General features: G+C 37.0%; 3 protein-coding genes across 3 annotated transcripts; 2 read left to right on the top strand and 1 right to left on the bottom strand.

The window, feature by feature from the left end:
• Positions 1 to 1,755: 1,755 nt before the first annotated feature.
• Positions 1,756 to 10,874, bottom strand: LOC105040048 (uncharacterized). The gene is given in 3 exon segments (XM_073256587.1): positions 1,756 to 4,095; positions 10,216 to 10,349; positions 10,811 to 10,874. Coding segments are annotated over 3 exon segments (2,538 nt in total).
• A 686-nt stretch (positions 10,875 to 11,560) lies between these two features.
• On the top strand, positions 11,561 to 19,289 carry LOC109505373 (CTP synthase-like). The gene is made up of 10 exons (XM_073256582.1): positions 11,561 to 11,671; positions 13,899 to 13,964; positions 14,576 to 14,622; positions 16,262 to 16,331; positions 16,419 to 16,441; positions 17,529 to 17,626; positions 17,729 to 17,805; positions 17,906 to 18,034; positions 19,029 to 19,106; positions 19,194 to 19,289. Exons 1-10 carry the CDS (start codon positions 11,561 to 11,563, stop codon positions 19,287 to 19,289), a joined length of 795 nt encoding a protein of 264 aa, XP_073112683.1.
• On the top strand, positions 18,588 to 22,062 carry LOC114913156 (uncharacterized). Its single transcript, XM_073250582.1, has 4 exons — positions 18,588 to 20,547; positions 20,668 to 20,881; positions 21,116 to 21,300; positions 21,384 to 22,062. Exons 1-3 carry the CDS (start codon positions 20,313 to 20,315, stop codon positions 21,168 to 21,170), a joined length of 504 nt encoding a protein of 167 aa, XP_073106683.1. The 5' UTR covers positions 18,588 to 20,312; the 3' UTR covers positions 21,171 to 21,300; positions 21,384 to 22,062.
• Positions 22,063 to 22,128: the final 66 nt, after the last annotated feature.

The raw sequence follows: 22,128 nt of genomic DNA, 5'->3' as shown, positions 1-22,128 counted from the left end.
TTCAATCTGGCTTCCTCCCTCTAGTGAGAGGAAAAGTCCCCCAGTCTCCCTCTCTGTATTTTTGTGTTTTTAGTCCTACCTATGAGCCTTGCTAAATGGCGCACTGAAATATCTCGTATCCTCCCTGCTTGTTCCATTGTAAAACGTTCCAATTAAACGTTAAGCTATTATTTGCTATAGAAAAGTTGACACTAGTATAGCTTTCACAGGGCCAATTGACCTCGAAACTATAATAAGAAAGTCAAAAGGATCATTTCTAAATTGTCATCAGCCAATGCTGTCAAACAACTTGCTTTGATTTGCCACGTTCTCAACTTTCAAACTTTTGTTAGAAAGACTTGGTTTCAACTTTCGAGTTTGAGATGCAGACCTCATTTTATAGGAGGTCTGGGCGTGATGTAGAATTCATGGCTGGTCCATGGATCTTAACTTCAGGTGCGGATTATGTTTTAACTACGGTTGGACATGAGTTAGAGTTCCCGCTGCCTGGCTCGCTTGCACCACCCCTCCATAGTCCATCCTCCTTGTGAACAGAACATGCTACTTGGGGCTGAGCTGGAGGTTGTTTGAGCTTATTTAAGTTGTAAGAGTGATGTTGATGCTTGATTCAAAGTTCGGATCCCTTGTAGTTTGGATGCCACTAAGATGATTGGATAGGCCCGGTATAGAAACCCAGCCCCATATATTATGTTAGGCCCATTTAATCATGGTCGTCATGTGATCGGAGAACCGATTCTCTTTCATTTAATTTGAACTGGAAAAAAAAAAAAAATCCATATTTAGTATTATTTACAAATAACTATTTTATTATTTTTAAAATTAAAAAAATATTTTCCGCAAAAAATAAGTATTTGATAATATTATGTAACAATATTTGTATAAGATGAAAAGTTGAAAACTTATTTTTTTAGGGGAAGTCAAAAAACCTGGCTTTCGCTTCTCTTTCTTTCTTCCCCTCGGCCCCCTCCAACCCCAAACCCAACGCAGAGGTGACATCAAAAATAAGGAGGGAATGAACTACTTTGGTTGGAGCAATCTGATGCTGCTTACCATGAGGAACATGCATGATAGCTAATAAGCTTGTTAGTTATCCAGCGAAGCATCATAACGTGAGCCCTTCGTATTCTTTTATGTTCGCTCGCTCGTAGTCGCGCCTCCTTGGGAAGGGCTTGGGAGCAAGCTGTAGAGAGACGAGGGAGCGGAATAGGAGTCGGGTAACTGGCGGTGAGGATAAGCCAGATGAAGTACGTCGTGGTGTCCGGCGGCGTGGCCAGCGACCTCGGGATGGACGTCACGGCTGCCAACATCGCCGTCGTCCTTAAGCCCTGCGGCCACCGCGTCACCTCCATCAAAATCGGTTCTTTCCCACCCCTCTCCTCTCATTCATCAATTCTTTGCAAAAAGAAACTGCACCAGGTCCAATTGGACCGCGTCAAATCCCACGGTGGATAGCACGCCATGCTACCCGTTGTATTCCCGATTGCGCGCTATGCACTGTGCCTATGCTCCGTGATTTGCCCTGGTTCACTTGCACCTGGTGCATGCAATAATTTCTCCTGTTTAATGGTTTTCTTTAGCGTTGGATTTGATGGGGTTTTGTCAGTGGCGGAGCCAAGAACTTGGGGCCTGGGGATCCTATATTAAATTTATATTTTTAATATAAAATAAAAAATTTAAATTATATAATAGCAATATAGTAATTTCATCTAAAAATATAAAGCCGACAAAAAAAAAAAAATCATTATAATTAAAAACTTAAAGTACCTTTCGTAATTGTCCTCGATGAGATTTTATATTTTGAAATTGTTGAATAATTAGCTCATGATCAATGCTATTAAATACATCTCTTTCTATGTAAGTGACCAAACAATCATTCATCCAAGCATCCCCCATTCGATTACACAATCGATTCTTTATAATCTTCATTGCAGAAAATGCTCTCTCTACAGTTGCTGTGGTGATGGATAAAACTAATGCCAACTTGATAAGTGAATACACCAATGGATAAACAATATACTTTCCAGTCTCGACTAGCTTCTATGAAAAGTTGCCAATCCCTTTAAGAGTTGAAAAGTCATCACTACTTCGCATATTAATATTATAAGTCTCCAATTGATCATCAAGAACTACCAAATCAGTAAGAGAAAAATCATATGGATAAAACTTAGCAAATTGAATTAGCCTTTGCTAGTCAAATGCAGAAAAAGAGTTATCAGGAGATAAGTATGCTAAACAAAGAAGCAATTCAGTACTTGTCTCACTAAAATGGTTATTAAGCTCCTGAAGTTGCATGTCCACAACAATATAAAGTAAATCAATACGATAATGATGCAAATTTGTGATCTCTTGAACTCTATGTCTTGATCGCCCTTTGGATAGAAACATGTCATCCATATTTGGAATGTCAACATCATGAGTTGTGCAAAACAAAGATACTTCAATCAATAAAGGTTCCCATCCATCATCTCTTAAACTTTGTAGCCGTTGCTTTGAGATATTAACCAATTTCACGGCATTAATGATATCTTGATCTTTCCTTTGCAATGCCTGTGACAATTCATTAGTGATTCCCAATACTGTTTTCATCATATGCAAAGTGAACACAAAATCAAATGTTTGTAAGGTGTCTAAAAGGCCATTTACTTCAGCTCTTTGATCTGGATTCAACCTATCTTCTTTGACAATCTCAAGTACATCAATAACTTCAGAATATATAAGAATTAAATTTATCAAAGTGTCATAATGTGAACTCCAATGAGTATCAGCACTTCGTTTGAGACTAAGTTTTTGATTCAAGTCCCGTCTGCTATGAATTTTTCTCTTTTCTAATGCTTCTTTTACTTTAGCAACTTGCTTTTCACGAAGTATGTCATGTCGCTTATAAGAGCCTCCAACAATATTTAGTGCAGTAGCAATCATGTTAAAAAGAGAAGCAACTCAGATATGATTCTTGGCAACAGCAACAAGTATGAGTTGCAATTGATAAGCAAAGCAATGAATATTGAAAGCAGATGAATTTTCTCTCAAAATCAAACTTTTCAGGCCATTAAATTCACCTTGCATGTTACTAGCACCATCATAGCCTTGTCCATGAATTCTTGATATACTCAGACCATGTTTACAAAATAATAATTCAATTATCTTTTTTAGTGATAAAGCAGTGGTATCACTAACATGCATTATACCAAGAAAATGCTCAACAATGCATCCTTTCTTGTTCATATAACGCAAAACAACAGCCATTTCTTCTTTGTTTGATATGTCACATGACTCATCAACAATAATAGCAAAATATTCATCCCCAAGATCATTTATTATAGCATTAGTAGTCTCAATTGCTGTAGCATTGACCATATCTTTTTGAATTTCTAGAGCAGTTAACCAATTATTTTCAGGAGCATTTTGCAAAATTATACTTTTCAAACCTTCATTATGATCAACAAAAAATTTGCGAAGTTCAAGAAAGTTATCTTGATTAGTTGAACTTTTTGATTCATCATGACCACGAAAAGCCAATCTTTGCTGTAAAAGAAATCGAATACAATCAATTGATGCAGTTAGTCGACTTCGATATAAGTCACGAGCTTGCTCAGATTGCTTAAAAATAGCAGCTTCAATGTGTTGATTTTGATTCATCAAATTCTTACAATTCTTTCTAGCATTGTTATGAGCACTGTTTGGACCTCCAATATGATGGTTAAATTTATCTTTTTTGTTCCAATTGATGAACCCCTCTGTAACAAATATGTCTCCATCCGATTGCTTTCCAACATCAGGCTTAAAAAGTTAACAACACAAGCAATATGCAGCATCTTTTATTATGCTATACTCCAACCAATTGCCAAATTCATTAAACCAAGAGGGACAAAATCGTCGAAACTTATCTCCAAATTTTCTCTTGGGAAAATCATGGTGACGAGGTTGGCAAGGTCCCTTTTGCAAGTAGTATCTTCGTATCCTATCCCGATCATTAGGATGATAATATGAAAGTTTAGGACGTAACCCAGGATCTAATGGAAGATCTTCTAAGTTAATTTCAACTCGATGTTGCTTTGAGCAATTTGGTGCATCAACATGAAGACTAATTTCATTAGACTGTGAAGAAGTTTGTTGTTCAGAAATTGGCTTTCTTTTAAAGAAATTTTTTTTCAAACCCTATCATAATAGAAAATAAATAATTAAAATTAAAATTAAACTAATAATCTAGGCAAATAATATTTTTTAAAATTTTTAAATAGAAATTATTCAAGTTTAAGTAAAAAAATAAACCATAACAAGCAATTATTATTTTTATTGTACAAGAACGGAAAATCAAAACAAAAGAATATAAACAAATAGATCAAAAATTCTGTAAGAGTAAAAGTACAAATAAACAAAATAGAGTAGAGATATATTAAAAAATTTGTTTACCTCCTATTTGGTCCCTTTGTTGTGGTCCCCTTCACTTTAATCCTTGTTGCCTTTTACAATTTTACTTGTTGCTGTCCTGAGTCCTCAATGCCTCAATGGTGAACGGCGAAGCACCAAAGATGAAGATGCCGAATTAGAGAGTAGAGCGGTGGCCGGTGGGCTTCTGTGTTTGCTTTTTGAGAATGGGATCACTTTTTATTTTGGGTTTATCTTCTCTTGAAAGTTTCTTCATATCTTATTTTTTAAATATACAAAGCTGTCTTCTTGTCTTCTTATCCATTTATTATTGTTTGACTTTTTCTTTTTATATATATATATATATATATATATATATATATATATAGTCCACTAGAAATGAATGCAAATTGCCTAGGAGGCCATAACTACAACATATAAGAGAAAGGGGCCCACTCATGTAGTCTTTCTCTTTTATTGGGTCATGATGAGCTCTACCAGACAAATAGGGGGGTCACTCTTACGTGAACTAACAAGATGTACATGGAAAAAATTTTTAAGTTAGGGGGTGCATACGCACCCCCTGAGATATATGTGGCTCCGCCACTGGGTTTTGTTGTGAATGGGATGTAGCTACTTCTTCATTTTTATTTCGTTTCTTTATTTGATAGATTGTTCCTAAAAAGAGCTTCTTGTATTTACTTTATTTTAAATCACACTCTTGTTTTAGATTGGACTCTTTTTAATTGTTTCTATGTGGTTTTTGGTCTCTTTAACTGTAGATTGATTAGTTTCAATGGAAATGTAGCCATCCGTATTCCGTATCTCTCTTTTGGGGGGTCTACTTTGAGAGACTTTCTTGTGGTGGATGGCTTTCTTCTTTTTTCTTTGGATTTTATTGGGTATTTTTGAGCATGAATTTACTTGGAACATCTAAATTATGGCCCTTTCTGGAATAATTTTAGTTACAAGAGATTCTTGTGATTGTTCCTTTAGCATTACATACGCTGGGTTTTTGTCAAGAATGTGAAATATTTCCTCTAATCACCTGTATTCCTATCAATTTGGATGGTTCTTCTTACAAAAAGCCCCTTTGTGGTATTGCCCTCTGTGGCTTCTATTCTTTTTTCAAAGATGAACTTGTCGGGTTTTTCTTTGGAATCTGTAGTATTTTCTTTTGTCACCTGTATTCCCTTGCCTTTTCTGTGGTTTCTTTTTTAAAATGAGCATCTTTTGGCTGTTTCTTTTTGGTTTCTAACGTTTTTTTTTGGTATATATTTCTAAGTTTTTTTTTTTTTAAGGTTTTCATTTATTAGGTTTGTTTGGAACACAAATGTTTCCTTGGTTACCTGTCTTCTCTTTCTTTCATTCGTAGATTGTTCTTGAAATTATTTTCTTTATGAAACCTAGTCCAGTTTAGCTTTGGATACATGCGATTTTGACGTGAATGTGAAGTGTCCTCCTTGTTAATCTTGGATCTTCCAAATCTTTTACAACATTCTGGTCAACACCCCTTTTCCAACTTATCATCTTGACACCCACATAAAAAACTCCAGAATAAACTCTTGAAAAACATAATTCGGAACAAACCTCTTTGCAATCTAGATCCGTCTGTGATTGGTTTTTGCGGGACTTTAAGATTTGTCAGTGATTGGTTTTATGTTAGCCTAAGTTATGACTAATACAGACAGGACTGATTTCCGCCCTTCTTTTTTTAATTTTTGATCTATTTTCAAGTTAATGAACCATGATTCTTCAATTGGAGCAATTAGACTTGTAGAAACTTTTGTGTTCCTGGTTTATATTTAATCATATGCTCCACTGCGAGACTGAGTCTGCTATTTTCTTGTTCCTGCTGTTATTTGCTTTCACCTTCTACCCACTTATCTCCAGTATCTATTGTACTTCTATGTCATGTTTCACTGTGAATGTGCTTCATTGATAGGTTGATTTGGACTTGGGAAACTATGAGCACTTCTGATGTTACCCTTACTAGAGACAACAATATAACTACGGGGAAGATATATCAGGTAAGTTCCTGCTATGCAATAACACTTTTTCCAACTCCAAGTCTTCTTAGAATTTCTAATATAATCTATGCTGTTTCAATCTGTAAGTGACAAGGAAAGGAAGGGTGATTATCTTGGAAAGACTTTTCAGGTATTACCATGGAGGGCGCTTGTGCCAGATAAAATCTGTGTATTTCATCAACAGGTCACTTTGTTGCTGTTTATCGAATGAAGAGTTGCTTCATCATTACATTGGATCCCTGGTTGTCCCTCATATCGCACATGCCATAAAGAACTGGATTGAGAAGGTATCATCTATTTCGGTTTATGGTAAAAGGGGCTCAGCTGATGTGTGTGTAATAGAGTATGGTAGGACTGTTGGTATGATTTAATGCAACATCTATAATAGCAAGTGTTATTGCAAAGGCTTGAGCCACTAAAGATGTCCTTACACAGCTAACTCAATTTCTTGGGTGGACCAGCTGATATTAAATCAACGCCTTTCCATGAAGCCTTGAACAGCTGTCATTTTCCGTTGGTATGTTTGCAACACTTATCTAGATCTACCATCACCTTTTGCTCTATATTTTTAAAGTCACTTGACATCTAGGTCTACTGTCACCTTGGGTTTTATATTACTGTTTAGTGGAATCAATTGACCTCCATCGGCTATGAATATGATTACATGTGCAGTACCCTCAACTACACATGGACACACTGAATACTGATCTAGGTTGCATTGGTTTTGCATACAAATTTGGTCCACAAATTGGTTCCCTGGGTTTTGTTTTGCAACAAGCTATTTATGTATGTTTATTGTGATTTTACTTATTCTATACAGCATGCCTCCTTAATCTGACACCTGAGTTAATTTTAAGCCAAAATCTACATATGCTGGAATCTAAAATTGATGGGCCTTTTCAAGATCTTTTAATCCTTTCAAGCAGCTATGCACATCTGCCACACAATGATAAGCAACCTCACCTTAAGCAATTTCTTCTTCTGCTACACAATGATCACTAACCTCACCTCTAGGAAGCATAGATACCGGTACGCAATACGGGTACTTTATGGTACGGGTACGCCGATACGGCAAAAACTGAAAAAATCATGATATTGGTACGGCTAGATATTTTATATTTTTATTAATATTTGAATATATAATATTTCAATATTAATAAAAATATATAAAAAAATTGAATCATATATATAATATTCAAATATTAATAAAATTAAGTTATCAAATCTCAACTAAATTTATAAGTATCATCATAAAAAACAAACAAGCACTTACAATTAATGAAAAGAAAAAAACTAGCAGTTTAAATAAATAGAAGAAATCAAAATAGTAAGTCTTGATAATCAAATAATAATAGTTTCAGCTGCTTTATTCTCTGCATCATCAGCAAAAAACTTCTTTTCTACATCTGGTTCATTAAGGGACAAACTTGCAATTTTAAGAATGCAGAGATAGAAGTACTGGTGCCATACCAGAAATGTACCCACATTAGAAATGTATCCAATGCTGGTACATGCCTGAAATAGGAGTATCTGTACTTCATAGCCTCATCATAGGTAATTTTTTCTTCTGCTACACAATGATTGGTAACCTCACCTTAAGCAATTTCTTCTTCTACCACACAATGATAAGTAACCTCACCTTAAGCAATTTCTTCTTTTTCTCCCCTTCCTGTTTAGTAATAATCAGCATCTCTCTATCTCTCCCCCACACCCCACCCTCCTCTCCCTCCCCCAAAAAATCCTCCTCCACGTAAGTGAATTTCTAGGATAAAATCTGCAATGCGCTAATCACCTTTGATTATAGAAGATGCTATGTTCTATGTTGCATAAAATACATAAAGGCCAATATATACTCTCAACCAAGGTTTTCTGTACCGATATCAGACAGCGTGCCGGTGCTGACCTGGTACGATATGGTATCGGTACTGTACCATACCGACACATGGTATGCCAAAGCATACCGGTTCGGTACCGGTACATAATTTTTTTTTTGGATGTTGAAGTTAATAATTGATAAATACAATCTCAAAATGGCATTATATTGCATATTATTGACATATTTGGGTTCAATTTGGAGTTAGGTAACGATACAAAGACTCTTGATCCAAAATTTTAAACATATATTTATTTACATTATATTTCAACTATGTCATCTTAAAATTAAAAAAAAATATATAAAATATGCATTAAAATATATCTAAATATTTAAGTACAAAGCGCAATAACTGATATACGAATCTCAAGATGTACTCTGCATTTAATTTCTTGTCGAGTATCTGTGATGTTCGTAGATGTCTGAATCATTAACATAGTCTGGAGGGACATCAGTCCAATCCTCTGATCAAGTTGTACCGTACTCTCGAATATTCATCCCATAAGATATCTTCTCTGGATTGTAAGACATCTCAGACCTCTCACTAAAACTCTGGCTCTGAGAAGTATCCTTAGGATGATGGTACGACTGTGGAGGAGCCCATCCAAATATATCAGTAGCAAAATCTGATCCGTAAGATGCTTTAGGCTACATAGGGTAGTAACCACTAGAAGACGATGCCTCGGATGCAACATATGCATATGGATCATAAGGTGGCTGCGGATAATAGGATCCATAATGCGAGGATGATGCAGATACATCCATGGATCCTATTCCACATGCAAGATCATCCGCAGCTGCATCATGTGCTGGACGGTCTCTATCGACTCCCCACGATCTCTACTCTATATGAAATCGACTCCCCACGGTCTCTACCGACTCGTCCATCATGATCCCTATTCTGTGTGACATGTGTAAATTGAGACTCACCAATGAATCGAATATCATCCTGTGACTGTCTTATAAACGGTGGTCTCCTGTTCTTCAGTTCCTCTCTGATCATCAGATCCATGGCTACTACTAACAGTATCATCATCACTCTTCCTGGTATCCGTATCTGAGCCAGATAGCTCTTATACTCTCGAGAGTGATGCACGTGCAACTGTCTTTTTCTTTTCCCCCTTGTGCCCCTCTGTGACTGAGTTTCCTGTGATGGGAGGATGGATGCCTTCTTACTGGCTGTCGGGAGGATCGTCTATATATCTCTTGCTCGAATCTCTTGGAAGATGTATCGGACAGCGAGTCATGTGATGAATGAGTTCCTTGTGTCCCCTCAGGCTGTGACTGATCAGCTGGAACTCTGTGGAATATTTTTTTCTGCCCATTGCCCTGGATCCACCCTGATCTCCCTCGCCACCATACTGGCTGATCGTGGAGGGGATCCCGGCTCATCAAGCTCTGGCTCCTGCTGCTGATGGATCGTCATCCTCGTCGGCATAATCATCCAACATCGGATCAGTGTACTTCAACTGAATTTTCTTCTGAATGTATTTTAGCCTTAACCTCAGATTGTAGTGAACATATATAAGATCGTCGAGATATTTTTGTGTCAGATGATTTTTCTGTTTGCTGTGGATAAGGACAAAAGTGGACCAATTACGCTCACAGCCACTAGCAGAAACCGTCTGAGAAAGAATACGGACAGCCATATGTCTCAAATTTTCTGCTGACGTTCCAAAATGAATCCATCATTTAACTGCAAAAATAAAATTACATATCAAATTTGATGATATTATTAAGCAAAATTACATATCAATCTATGTTAATCATTATTGATATGTAATTTATCTGGATTCATCTGTTTTTTTACTTACGATAGCTGATGGAACTCCAAAACTGTCTGATCCCTCTCTAAACTGTTTCGTCTGAAATAAAATATATTTATTATTTATAAATATATCAGATCGAATTCAGTTGAATAATTACATCTATTTTAAACTAGCATACCTCTTGCAGACACAACGATGCGATTTCTGGATCGAGCACCATCTTATATATGACATTACGAAGAGCAGCAAGAAGCTCGTTGTCCATATCTATCCCCGAAATGGTATACTGAAATCGCGGATTCAAGTAATAAGCTGCAGATAAATTTCAAGACTGATTAAGCACACTTTTATTTTCATGCTTCGAAAAAATATTTTAAAACATTCTTGAATCCAAACTTACCGCTAGATGTAAATCTCTACCCATCTGATAGTCTCAACGACACTCAATGATATTAATGAATTTTTTAGCATGCTTGAGATCATTCTCACTGATTTGTTTCTTTGTCCTCTCCATCATGTAATATAGGAAGCTCATCTGGAGGTATCTTTCGCTGTCCACAGCGTGAAGCACCTCATATAAAGGCTTGATAGCCTTTACTACCTTCTCAGCCCGCTGCCAACATGACTGACTCGTCATCAAGTTTTCCACATGACTTCCATCAGTGCCGGCCCTCGCATATCTGCTCTCCTGCCACTCGACACTGACAAACATCTGATGTAGGGCTGCTTTCTTCTAAAGAAGACTATCAAGTGCTATGTAGTTGGTAGCAAACCGTGTGATATCCGGTCGTAAGATCTCTCCTCCCAGTATATGTCCGCATCAATGAAAGAACCCATGTGTGGTTGTAGATAAAATTAGTAATGGTCTGGGCAATCTCCACTACCTGCTGCACCTTACGAATCTTTCCAATATCCATCAATATAAGATCAATGCAATGTGCAGCACATGGGGTCCAGTATATCTGCGGTCGCTACTCCATCAGCAACTCTCTGGCAGCCTTATATTGTGGTCCATTATCTGTGATGACCTGCACGGTATGCTGCTCACCCACTGAATCAATCACCTCCTCCATCAGATCAAGGATATATGTGGCATCGTGCATCTTATCTGAAGCATCAATTGATTTATGAAAAATATTTTTCCATCACAGTATGTCAAAAAATTAATGATGTTCCATCTAGTAGGACCTGTCCAACCATCACACATCACTGTCAGACCGTATGTAGGCCATTTATTTTTGTAAGAAGCAATCCATCTCTGCAGATCTTCTTTGTTGCTGTCAAGAAGCTGACCATAGATGTCCTTAGATCCTGAAGAATTTACATCCTGGCTGGCAGCCTCTATGGCTGAAATAGCAGATCGATAGTAAGGATTGGTTGCTGCATTTACTGGAATATGGCTGAAATGAAATCATGATCCAATAGCTCGCCATATATCCTTCTTCTTATCTTTTTTCAGCATACTGTCAATTCTCTGCTGCTTTGAATCCTTGCTGGGCAAAGCATATGGATCCAAATTCTGAATGCTGGCTCCTACTGGAATATCTCTGGAGGACCTCCTTTTATTGCTAAAAGCTCCTAACAAAGAAGACATGCTGCGTCTGCTCCCTTTACCACCAGACTCTCTGACTGAGGTAGTCTTTCTTAACTCGAATTCTCTCCCATCAGTCGTTAATCCAGACCCTGATTCGTAGCATGATGGTCCAAATCGCTCTCTGTATCAGGCCATCTCCTCCTACCGGTACTGATCCGTCAGGCTCGTCTGAATGGCAGCCTCAATCTGTGCCTCCTCATCATCTAAAGCAGAAGCCTCCTTTGACTCTCTAGAGTGATAAGAAGGTGGCTCTACAGCTCGACGGTCTACTTCGGTTCTTTTCTGCTTTGTCCTTTCCTTAGCTGCTTTCGAATCAGCAAAGTACTTTTTCATCAATTATCGGACCTCTTGTGGATATTTTCGACACATGGACATATCAGGATAACCACCAGCCAAGTGCTGCTTCAATCTAGTCACCCCTCCTCCTTTGAACTCTGTGTTGTACCATTTACATCTCCAATGATGCCGAATCGAAAGCATCTCGCCATGATCCCAACCGATGTCACGCTCTGGATCTTTCTTTTTACTCATTTCTGCATGTATCACAAAATACTAATTATTTCGAATTAACTGTAATATTACACTAATTACATATATTTTTTATTTGATAATATTTTTTACTATTTAAATATTTACAAAAAGAATTTCAAAAAAAATTTAAGTTAGATTCAAATATTTTAATTGTTTTGAATCATTCTAAATATTATTCTCAATTTCAAAACTAACTCTGATTTTTTATTTTTTAATAATTTTTATATAAATAAATATATACTATAAAATAACTGATTAATTAAAGTGAACGAACGTCATGCTTTAAATTTTTTTCTTATAAATATATGCAAGTATAACAAAATACGATAGTTTAATGATAATTAAAATAATTATACATAATTTTAAAATAATTTTAATAATTATTTTAAAACTTATAAATTTAAAATAAATATGTTATATGCTTCAAATAATATTTTTAAATTAACTAAAATATAACACTATTTTTATATATTTTTTATTTTATAATTAATTTTTTATTTAAATAATTAAAAAATATTTTTTAATTTCAAATATTTCAAAAAAAATTTTGAGATTAGATTTAAATAGCTTGAATCATTCTAAACATGATTCCCAAACTCAGATTTTTTTCCCTTAAATTTAATTTTTTATTAATTTTTAAATGAATAAATATATAAAAATATTTAAAAAATATAATTAATAAAAATTAACAATTTTGATGTCATCGTGTAGATCTTCCAAAGATCTATCACATATAATTAAATCATACCAAAATCATAAGATTTTGGCATGATTTTCTCCTATTTTCATTTTACCTCATTTTTATCCTATTTCTAACAACAAAAATAAAAAAAAATTTACTAACAAAATAACAGATTATCTTATCTCCAATCAAAGATCAGCCTCTTCTCAAATCACTCCTCCAATTTCATGAAATTTTGCTTTTTTTTTTAATTTTTTGGAGGTCTCAACGAAACTGTTGTGACCAAAGTTGCCCACGACCACGGATGTTCTCTGAGAACTCTCAGAGAACACCGAAGGTCTGGTGCTTATTAAAGCACCAGGCCCTCCCCCCCCATGTGAAGTGGGCCATGCCCATTTCTCTCCCCCCTCCCCCCCAACCACATGAAAAGGCCTCCACCTTCCCCCTCCCCCATGTGAAATGGTCTCCCGGGCGGTACGGTTCGGTTCATCCCGAATCGAGCTATCCAGGCGGTATGGGTCCGAACTGCACCGAACCGTCCGGTTCGGTGCGGTTCGGGGTCATTTTCCAAAAAACATGTCCGAACCGGACCGGTCCGGCTCGGTACGCCCCATACCGGGCGGCTCGACCCGGTGCGGCAAACCCTGCTCTCAACATTCATATATTTATGAAAATAGACTCACTCCTGGTGGTACCACTGTTGAAATAAAATTATTATCCTATAAATAAACCAATATAGATAAGACTGATCAATTGTTGCTGAGGAGTATTTTTGTTGGTTTATATGTTCCACAGCTTCTGATTTAGGTGTTTGTGAAGCATTTTCTAAGTTTTCATAAGGATTATAAAACCAAACATTTGATTTTGCAGTATAGCATCTTTTATTTAATGTGTTTTTTGTCCCTTCCATCGGTAGTTGATTATTGCACTGATTTTGTATAATAACAATATTGTGTTCATTTGCATGTGCTGTTATTAGTTAAATATATAAACTGAATTGTGTAGCATAAGACTGCTTCTCTGTGTCTCATGAATGGTTTTGGTTCCTAATCAGGTAAAGAAAAACTTCTGCCTCATTCACGTGAGCCTTGTACCAGTACTGGGTGTAGTTGGTGAGCAAGTACATATTCCTTCCTGCATTTTGTTCCACAAAATGAATTATAAAGTTGGAAGTAAGAATAAAATCAAATTTCACATGATAATGGAAGTAGAGAAAATGTATAGGCAATTGTTTTTCTCCTTGGAGAACATTACAAATTTCTAAACTTTAATCTAGCACAAATTTAGATTTTTTACTAAATACCTGTTTTCTGTTCTCTCTGTGAATGTAACGCCCAATGCTAGAGCTTTAATTTTGTATGAAACTAAGCCAACAGAACGTAATGTTTGTGAATTAAGGGTATTAGGTTTGACTTGTGAGCTATTAGCATGCTGCTCAGCTCAGGTGAGCACTTTTGGCTTGATTGACAAGAGAATCTGGATGCTGTGTACCTCATGCGTGATTTCTTTTGTGTTTTCATGTCTCTGATAAGGAAGTATTACGTTAAACTGGACTGCATGTTTGTTGCGGTAAACATCATGTTTTTTACAGATAAAAAAAAATGTTTTTAATTCACTATTCTTACCATGGGCTTTGACATACAGGTTGAGTTGATACTACGTCATTCTCAACAGAACAGGAATTTTGATCATTCATAAATTCAAGGACTGTCAATGATTTGTTGATTGCAGGATGTTGACTTCTTTGCCATAGTCTCAGATAAATTCCAATTCAATTGGTTTGTTGTCAGAAAATGAACCACTTTTAAAATAGAAAAATTATCTTTAAAAATTGTTTCAGCACTAATTTTTTAAATATTTTTATTGAATTTCATTTTAGAAAGGTGGCTTTCACACTTGCTTTACCTTGAGATGCATTCAGCTGGCAGATATTATACATTTTCTAAAATTTCTTTTAAGTATGTCATCATCAAATTTGTAATTTCAGCTTCTTAATAGAAATTTAGGTGTTATTCCATGGGAAAGAATGCATAATGTGTTTCTGTTTTCTTATGTTGGTCATGGTTGAGCAATTTATTTATGACCTCCATTTTGTGCATAAGTTTTTTCCATATAGATATAGATTCTTCCATTTGGGATTGCCTGATAGCTGACTCTACTTTTAGCATTTTTGGACTTATCATCTGCTTATTTATCGAATATTGATCTCTAGATCCTGTTAACTTGCCTCCCTGAAATTCTTCCTTTTTGTTTTTTTGTCTCAAACTTAATTGCCACATATCTTTTGCAGTCAATGATGCCATCTTTAGTATTTCTTAGCTTTTAATCTTATAGGTCCTGAGACACCATGAATCTAGAAATTTCTTTAAGTTGCCACTTCTTTCTCTCCGTGCTTGATCTTTTTCTTTTTCTTGAATTTTATTTTAAGTTTTAGCCCCAGAAGAATCTACTTTTCTATAAATTTTCAGCCTTTACAGGAAAGCATGAAAGAGAAACTTTCACAATATTGTTATGTCCCCGTGAGCTTTTGTGCTTACAAGTGCTTTGTGACTCTTTAATCTTCAGTGGTCTCATCATTGGAATTCTACTTGTACTCAATAGGTTGCTAATATTCTTAAAATCCATGATGTTCCAAACATTTGGCATGTTCCTCTGTTACTTTGGGTGCGTTCAATTTCCTGTTGTCCAAATTTCACATAATTAATGCTTTTAATAAAATGATATGTATCACCTAAATTCAAATACTCAAAAGACGTCATGTAGACCTGAAAATGCTTATATGTCTTTTGATCAAGATTTTGACTCGTAGCCTTTCTCCAGAACCAAAATGCACATGAAGCTGTCCTATAGTAGTTGGGTTGTCTCAGGTGAGACACATATTTTAGTCTTAACTATTACTTATAATCTCTACAACCACAACGATGATATCTTTAAGCACCAAATAAACGTGTAGGCAAGGTTTTAAATCCCTTGGGACAAAGGTGTCTTGGTTTCTCCATGGAACGGGCCGTCTCGCCATCCCATCCCGTCCCGACAATTATCTCAGTCATGCATCCTCGTGGATATCCTCTGTCTTTCTCCTCTTCTTCTTTTCTTTCTTTCTTTTTTCTTTCTTCCTTTTTTTCTTTCTTTTCCTCTACCTTTCTTTCTTTCCTTTTTTTTTCTTCTTTTTCATCTCTCTTCCTTTCTTTTTTTATTTTTCTTCTTCTTTCCTTTCATTTTTTTCCTTTTCTTTATCTTTCCTCCCTTTCCTTCTTTCCTCTTTCTTCTTCTCTCCCTGCATGAATGTATTTTGGAGTCTCGAGCCCATCCCAGTCTTATTTTCTCATAGGAATTGGATGGGATGGCCGAGACACCCCTCGTCCTGTTGAGATGTAAAACCTTACTTGTAACATTAATTTTGAATCTTGGTTTCAGTATTGCTGCTGCTACAAATTTAAGAGGGTGGACAACAATGGCAGAGGCATATGAAAACCTCATCAAATCTGTTAGTATTATCAATAACCTGTCATGCTATGTGCTGATATTTTTATTTTCTAGTTGTATGACTGACGGAGGCACCATTTTTCTGCAGGTTGAAATTGCTATGTTTGGAAAGTATGCTGGCCTGACAGACTCTTACAGTCTTACTTGTCTGTAGTGATGCTGCAACTTCAACAATGTAAATTCATGTTTCAACTTGGTTTTTCTGTGGAAAGGTCTCTTGCCACCTATCATTATGGCAGCCTGCAGTTTTGAGATGCTAAAAGCCTAAAACTGCAACTTTTGTGTGTGAAGAGTTTTGTAATGTGCATTAGGGTGGATAAAAATTGTGAACTTAACATCATTGCCAGTGCCACAACCAATATAGTAGTTGTTTTTATAATTTTACAAAATCACAACATACTGAGATGACCAGTCCTGTCAGTCTGAGGATGGAGTGGGTTCTCATATTTCACTAGTTCCATCAAATCTATTGTAGTCCCACCTTTTCAAAGCCTTCAATCCCGGTTTAAGACTCTTCTTTAACTAATAACATTGGCTGCAGGTTCAATCTTTTTAGTTTTTGTGATCTCACAAAGTTAGTTAAAAATTAGTAGCACATGTTCCTGCAGCAAAGCGAGTGGCTATATGATTGGGAATCAAATGAATGTGCGCACACATGATTTGCTCATGTTGCTTTTCATATCTGTCAAAAACTCAGCCACTAAAATTTCTACTTCTATTTATTTATCTATTTATTTTCTGTTTGAATCAGGTTCACATGCTATGGCATCGATGGTATTGGCAATATTTCTAATATGACAAGCTGAACTATCTATCTGAAACAATAACTTGAATAGTTTCTCAAGTGGAAAAGACCATGAAAGAAAAGAATTTTGAAACAAATAGGGGGAACTATAAGGAAATGAGGTTTATCTTCACATCTCCCTAACATCACATTTGTTTCATACTTTTAAAATTTTTATCAGTTCTACCACATGCAAAACCAGTTTACCCCTTTTTTTTTCTTTTTATAAACCACACTAATTAGCTACAACTGTGTTTATCATCTTCATTCTCGTTCATCTCAGTCAAATTCACAAGTTTTATCTGGATAGGGCTCTTCATGAAACAATAACTTTTAGAATATAGCTGTTATTTGAGCTAAGACTACTGAGGTTGAAAAGTGATGTCTAATTGTATGCTTTGCATTGTACTTCAGTTGGCAGGCCCTTCTACATGCATGCGTTTCCTGCTCATTGAGATTATCAATTCAATGGATTGCAGCATGTGATCTTAAAGATGAAAAATGCAAAAGCGGTATAAATTTCACTGGCCATTTTTAATAAAGGATATCTGGTGTTACGTTTTTAAATTAATATGCCTTTTGCTGGGTCTTTTCTTCAAATACCGACACCACAGGCACATGCTGTGGTATGGGAAGCTCTGAAGGTCAGAATATGATTGATGTCAATTACCTTCATGATTGCAAACATTCTGTAGAAAATATCTCAACTCCCAAGGCATCTTTTTGTTTGTAATAACACCTACAAAGCTTCTATAAAAGAAAATAATCAGTTACATGATCCAATTTTCTAGAGTTCTTCATGCATTTTGGTGCCTGGTGGATTTGGCAACCATGCAGTGCCAGGAATGACATTGGCTGCAAAACATGCTCCAGAAAACAATGCTCCATTTCTTGGCATTTGCTTGGGGATGCAGATTTGTGTGATTGAACTTTCTCGAAATATATGTATAAGGTATGCTGAACCAGTACCGTCGGTACGGTTCGGTATGGTTTCATACCGTACCGAACCGAAGATCCGAATTGGAAGAAAAAAAGAGAGAAATAGAGAGAAATAGAGAGAGAGAAAGAGGAAGAAAAAAAAAAGAGAGAGAGAAAGGAGCCGGCGGGGCTGCCGGACGGCCTCTGACTGGACGTCGTGGCCGTCGGAAGGCGCAGTCCACGCGCACGGTGCCGCAGGCGTGAAACAGGGGCATTGCCCCTGTTTCGCAATTTTTTTTAAAAAACATGGTTTTAAGTGAAGTCGGCAAATGATTTGTCGGCTTCACGATTTTTATTTTTTTAAAAAAAAATTCTTAAGTCGGCAACCCAATTGCCGACTTCATAAGTTTAAAACAAAAAAAAAAGAAAAATCAAAACAGACGTCGTCTGTTTCGAAAAAGAAGGGGACGGAGCCGCGGAGGGGCTCCGCCCGCTCGACCGCCCTCAGGCCGTCGACGTCGGCTCGCCGGCCACCGGAAGCCTTGCAATGGAGGCACCGTCCGTCCGGTAGGTTCCCCGTCCCCCCTCCGAGTGCTCTCTATCTCTTTTTTGCTCTCTTGAAAGCCCTATCGGGCGATACGGGGCTCAGAAGCCCTCCGACGGCAGCAGCCGGCCACCGACGGCCGCAGCCGGCCACCGACGGCCTCCGGCGGCTCCCACCTCCCTCCCTCCCCTCCCCTCTCTCTCTCTTTCTCACTTTCCGTTCTTTTTTCTTCGGTATCGCCGGTGTACCGATTTTACCGGCCGAATCGTGCCGGTTCCCCGCCGGTCCGGTACAAGATGGGGTGTACCGGCCGGTTCGGCACGGTATGGCAAACCTATTGTATATTATCCGTAACTTCTTTTTCTCTTTGGCGTTGTTATGCTAAGCCTACCAGGCCTGCCTCCTCCCCCACTGTTCCCTCTTGTTCTCTTTATTCGGTGGAACACTTTTAGGTTTTTGGTTTGGAAAAAGCAAACAATGAAGAGTTTGATTCTCGAACACCACATCCTGTTGTAATTTTCATGCCTGAGGTATTTGGCTAGTGAAGCATGGCTTAATATGTTTTGGAGCAAATCAAAACTTGAGCTTATTATTTCAGCAATGCATGTTGGGTTCAGGAGCACATGGGAAGTACAATGAGATGGGGGTCACAGGGTACGGTCTTGCAAAATCCTGACTACATTACCTTAAAGCAGTATGACACCGACCTTTAACTTTAATGAAGTTATTCTTGGTTAGATTTTTGAGAACCGTAAGTTACTGCAGAAGATGGAATTTAAAATATCTTTTTATTTGAAGACATGCATTTATATGATTATCAGAAAGTCATCATGTCATTGCATTGTGTATATTATATTACCTTAAGAGTGTTTTGCACTGAAATTTTCACTTATTTAATCAATAATTTCTGTGAGATGCTAGGTTGCTAGGTACCAAAATTCTGTGTGGATGAATGCCACTGTCACAGATACAAGGTTGCTTATAGATACTAAATTTATGTGATACCTAGAATACTGTCTTTAATTTTCGGTTTTTTTTCCCCTTTTAATCTTGATAAATGCATATATGGATTGTTATTGTTTTTCTTGTTTGACATATGCAAGCAGCTCTGTAGTTTTATTCTTGTGGTTTTTTTGTGAAGCTTTACTCATAACATATCAAAATCTGTGCTGATGTGCGATCATGAATGCATAAACACATCATACATTTTGATGACGCTCAAATTATAATTGCAATCTCCAAGCTCCTTTCTCTAGTTATATATTATTAAGCCCAAGAATTGTGGAGGTAAAGTGATGTGGGATGACAAGGAAAACCTTGCTTCCTTTTTTTTATGATAGTATGATAAGAAAACAAACAAGTGCACAATCATTTCTTTGTATATCTGGAATTAATACGTGAACAGATGGCCCGAGGTATTACACCTCTATTCTTGTACTAGAACACAGGTCGTCGTGGTGACCAAAAGATACCATCAGAATTCACTTCAAAATCAGGTAATGTGGGGGATCTGTGTTGGCCTTTGACTACTTGTCAAGGCCTGCATATGGTACTCCACTTGTCATACAAGGCACCAATATGGAACTGTTTCCTAAAGTGTCCTGTACCATAAAATGATGTTCCTATTTATCATATCTGTGATGCTATCACCTTGTTGTCAAAAAGCAGCTTATTTAAACTTTGATAATCACCATGGTACTGCCCTTGATTCAGCCATATGACAAGATATTTAAAGCATGAGCCCCAAAGAACCAAAAGTCAAATGGGATTTTCTTGTATTTGTATTTCAATTAAAGGTCTATGCTCTTTTTAGATATGTTTTGAAGTTAATTGTGGATGTGAATTCATATATGGCCATAGTGGGATTTATTTGGCATCCTAAACATCTTTCTCTGGGAATGCTTGTAGATGTGGGAAAATTGAGCGCATCAACAGGTTTCTGTTTTCATTTGAAAGAAATAATGCTGCCAGGTTCATCTAAACATGAAATTTTAAAATGTTTCAAATACAGAATCAACCATGATGTTTGGGCCTCTCGCTATCTGCATACTGCTTCTCCATAACCATTCTATGCCCTTTGCCCGTTTGCAGATGATGCTCACGGCAGAGATGTGTATATTGTCATTAGTGGATCTACAGTTGGAAGCACTACTTTCTGGGATCTTACTGAAATTGTTGAATGTTTTATGCAATTAGCTTTGGAGATTCAACTGCAAATGCTTATTGATTGTCGAAGACAACCTCAAACAGTAAAAGGTAGCCAGGGTGGGCAATGGTGGGGATCAATGACAAATATTCAAAAAAGGTATGCAACATGCTTTGAGTAGAATTAAAGATGGCAATGGTGTTAATGGCCCAAGCCCAGATAAAATTGCAAATAAGGGTTCATCGGTGCAAGAAAGTGATATTGTGATCAGTCAAACAAGTTGTTGACAAACAACGGGGGGCTGCCATCTGCCAGAAAGAGTTTCCAATACGTTGGCTTCTGAAATAAGCAACTTACAACCCTTCTGTGTCTTAAATTCTGTTCCCCAATCAGGTGTCAATTGTCTACATATTTCAGAGATGAAGGAATGCTCTCATTCAAGATCTGAGGGAGCTTGCTGTGTCTTGAGTGGTGGAGATGATCAGGCAGTGCCCTGTGGTTTTTTAAGTTTGAAGTGCATTTGATAGACCTGGTTTCAGTTCGTGCCAAGCTGGATGGGACAGTTCACCAGCCATTAGGTATGTGATTGCACATGTGCATTTATCTATTATATTTCTTACATTCCTTGGCATTTCAGTAAATGGAAAATAATTTCTTGCAGGATCCAACATCACCAGGAAGTGTTCTCATCTCAGTTTGAATAATTAAACTAAGCGTAAAATGCTAAATCAGGATAGAGTTGCATCGGTTCGCAGCTCAGAAGTGAAAGTTGGTGCTAATTGTTCCTGTTTTTGTGCTATTTCACTGACTCATGGAGTCCTTCCACTTTTATCATGCTCAGCAATGCGAGTGCTCACTGCGGCTTTAAAAGGGCATGTGGCTCTCAGTTGGTCACTTTGTTATGTGGGTATCTGGACAGATGGTGTTTAGGCTCTCTAGTGGTCTTGATCAATGGATCAGGTGCTGGACCATTGTGGTAAACTAACCGAGCATGCCCATTCGATCATTGGCATGCCAGAGCCTGAAACAATGGATGCCATAATCTCTGACAGGTAAAGCTCTTTGAGGATCTTCCTTCCCTGCTTTTCGGTTAATGTTTCTTTTATGAACTCGGTTGGCTAATATATCATCGATTCTTGCTATCTGGTCAGCAAAAGAAACAGATATCAAATTGCAGTAGGCGGAAGAGGCATGCAAATGGTTGAGTTCTATGCTTCTGATGAGGAGGATTAATAGATCTTGTTGTCCTAGTATCACTACTTTTGCAGGTTTAGAAACCTGCTGAGGGTTTTCAAGTTCATCAATTGTCTCTTTCATAGTTATAAATATTTTTTCGCTCACATTTTCTTCCTTTATTCTAACTGTTGAAAAAATCAAGTAGCGTTTTCTATGTTCCAGTATTAATG

Source organism: Elaeis guineensis, chromosome 1 (genome assembly GCF_000442705.2).
Source record: "Elaeis guineensis isolate ETL-2024a chromosome 1, EG11, whole genome shotgun sequence".
NCBI lineage: Eukaryota > Viridiplantae > Streptophyta > Magnoliopsida > Arecales > Arecaceae > Elaeis > Elaeis guineensis.
Note: the sequence above shows the minus strand (reverse complement) of the source record. Positions and strands in the feature narration are given on the sequence as shown.

Excerpts from the sequence above, each read along its gene's own strand:
- LOC109505373 (XM_073256582.1), top strand. The coding sequence starts at position 11,561 with ATGCTGGCTCCTACTGGAATATCTCTGGAGGACCTCCTTTTATTGCTA. Across the intron at positions 11,672-13,898 it reads CACCAGACTCTCTGACTGAG|GTAAAGAAAAACTTCTGCCT; the intron begins GTAGTCTTTCTT and ends GTTCCTAATCAG. Across the intron at positions 13,965-14,575 it reads TGGGTGTAGTTGGTGAGCAA|GATGTTGACTTCTTTGCCAT; the intron begins GTACATATTCCT and ends TGTTGATTGCAG.
- LOC114913156 (XM_073250582.1), top strand. The coding sequence starts at position 20,313 with ATGAGCCCCAAAGAACCAAAAGTCAAATGGGATTTTCTTGTATTTGTA. Across the intron at positions 20,548-20,667 it reads GAAAGAAATAATGCTGCCAG|ATGATGCTCACGGCAGAGAT; the intron begins GTTCATCTAAAC and ends GCCCGTTTGCAG. Across the intron at positions 20,882-21,115 it reads ATGACAAATATTCAAAAAAG|GTGTCAATTGTCTACATATT; the intron begins GTATGCAACATG and ends TTCCCCAATCAG.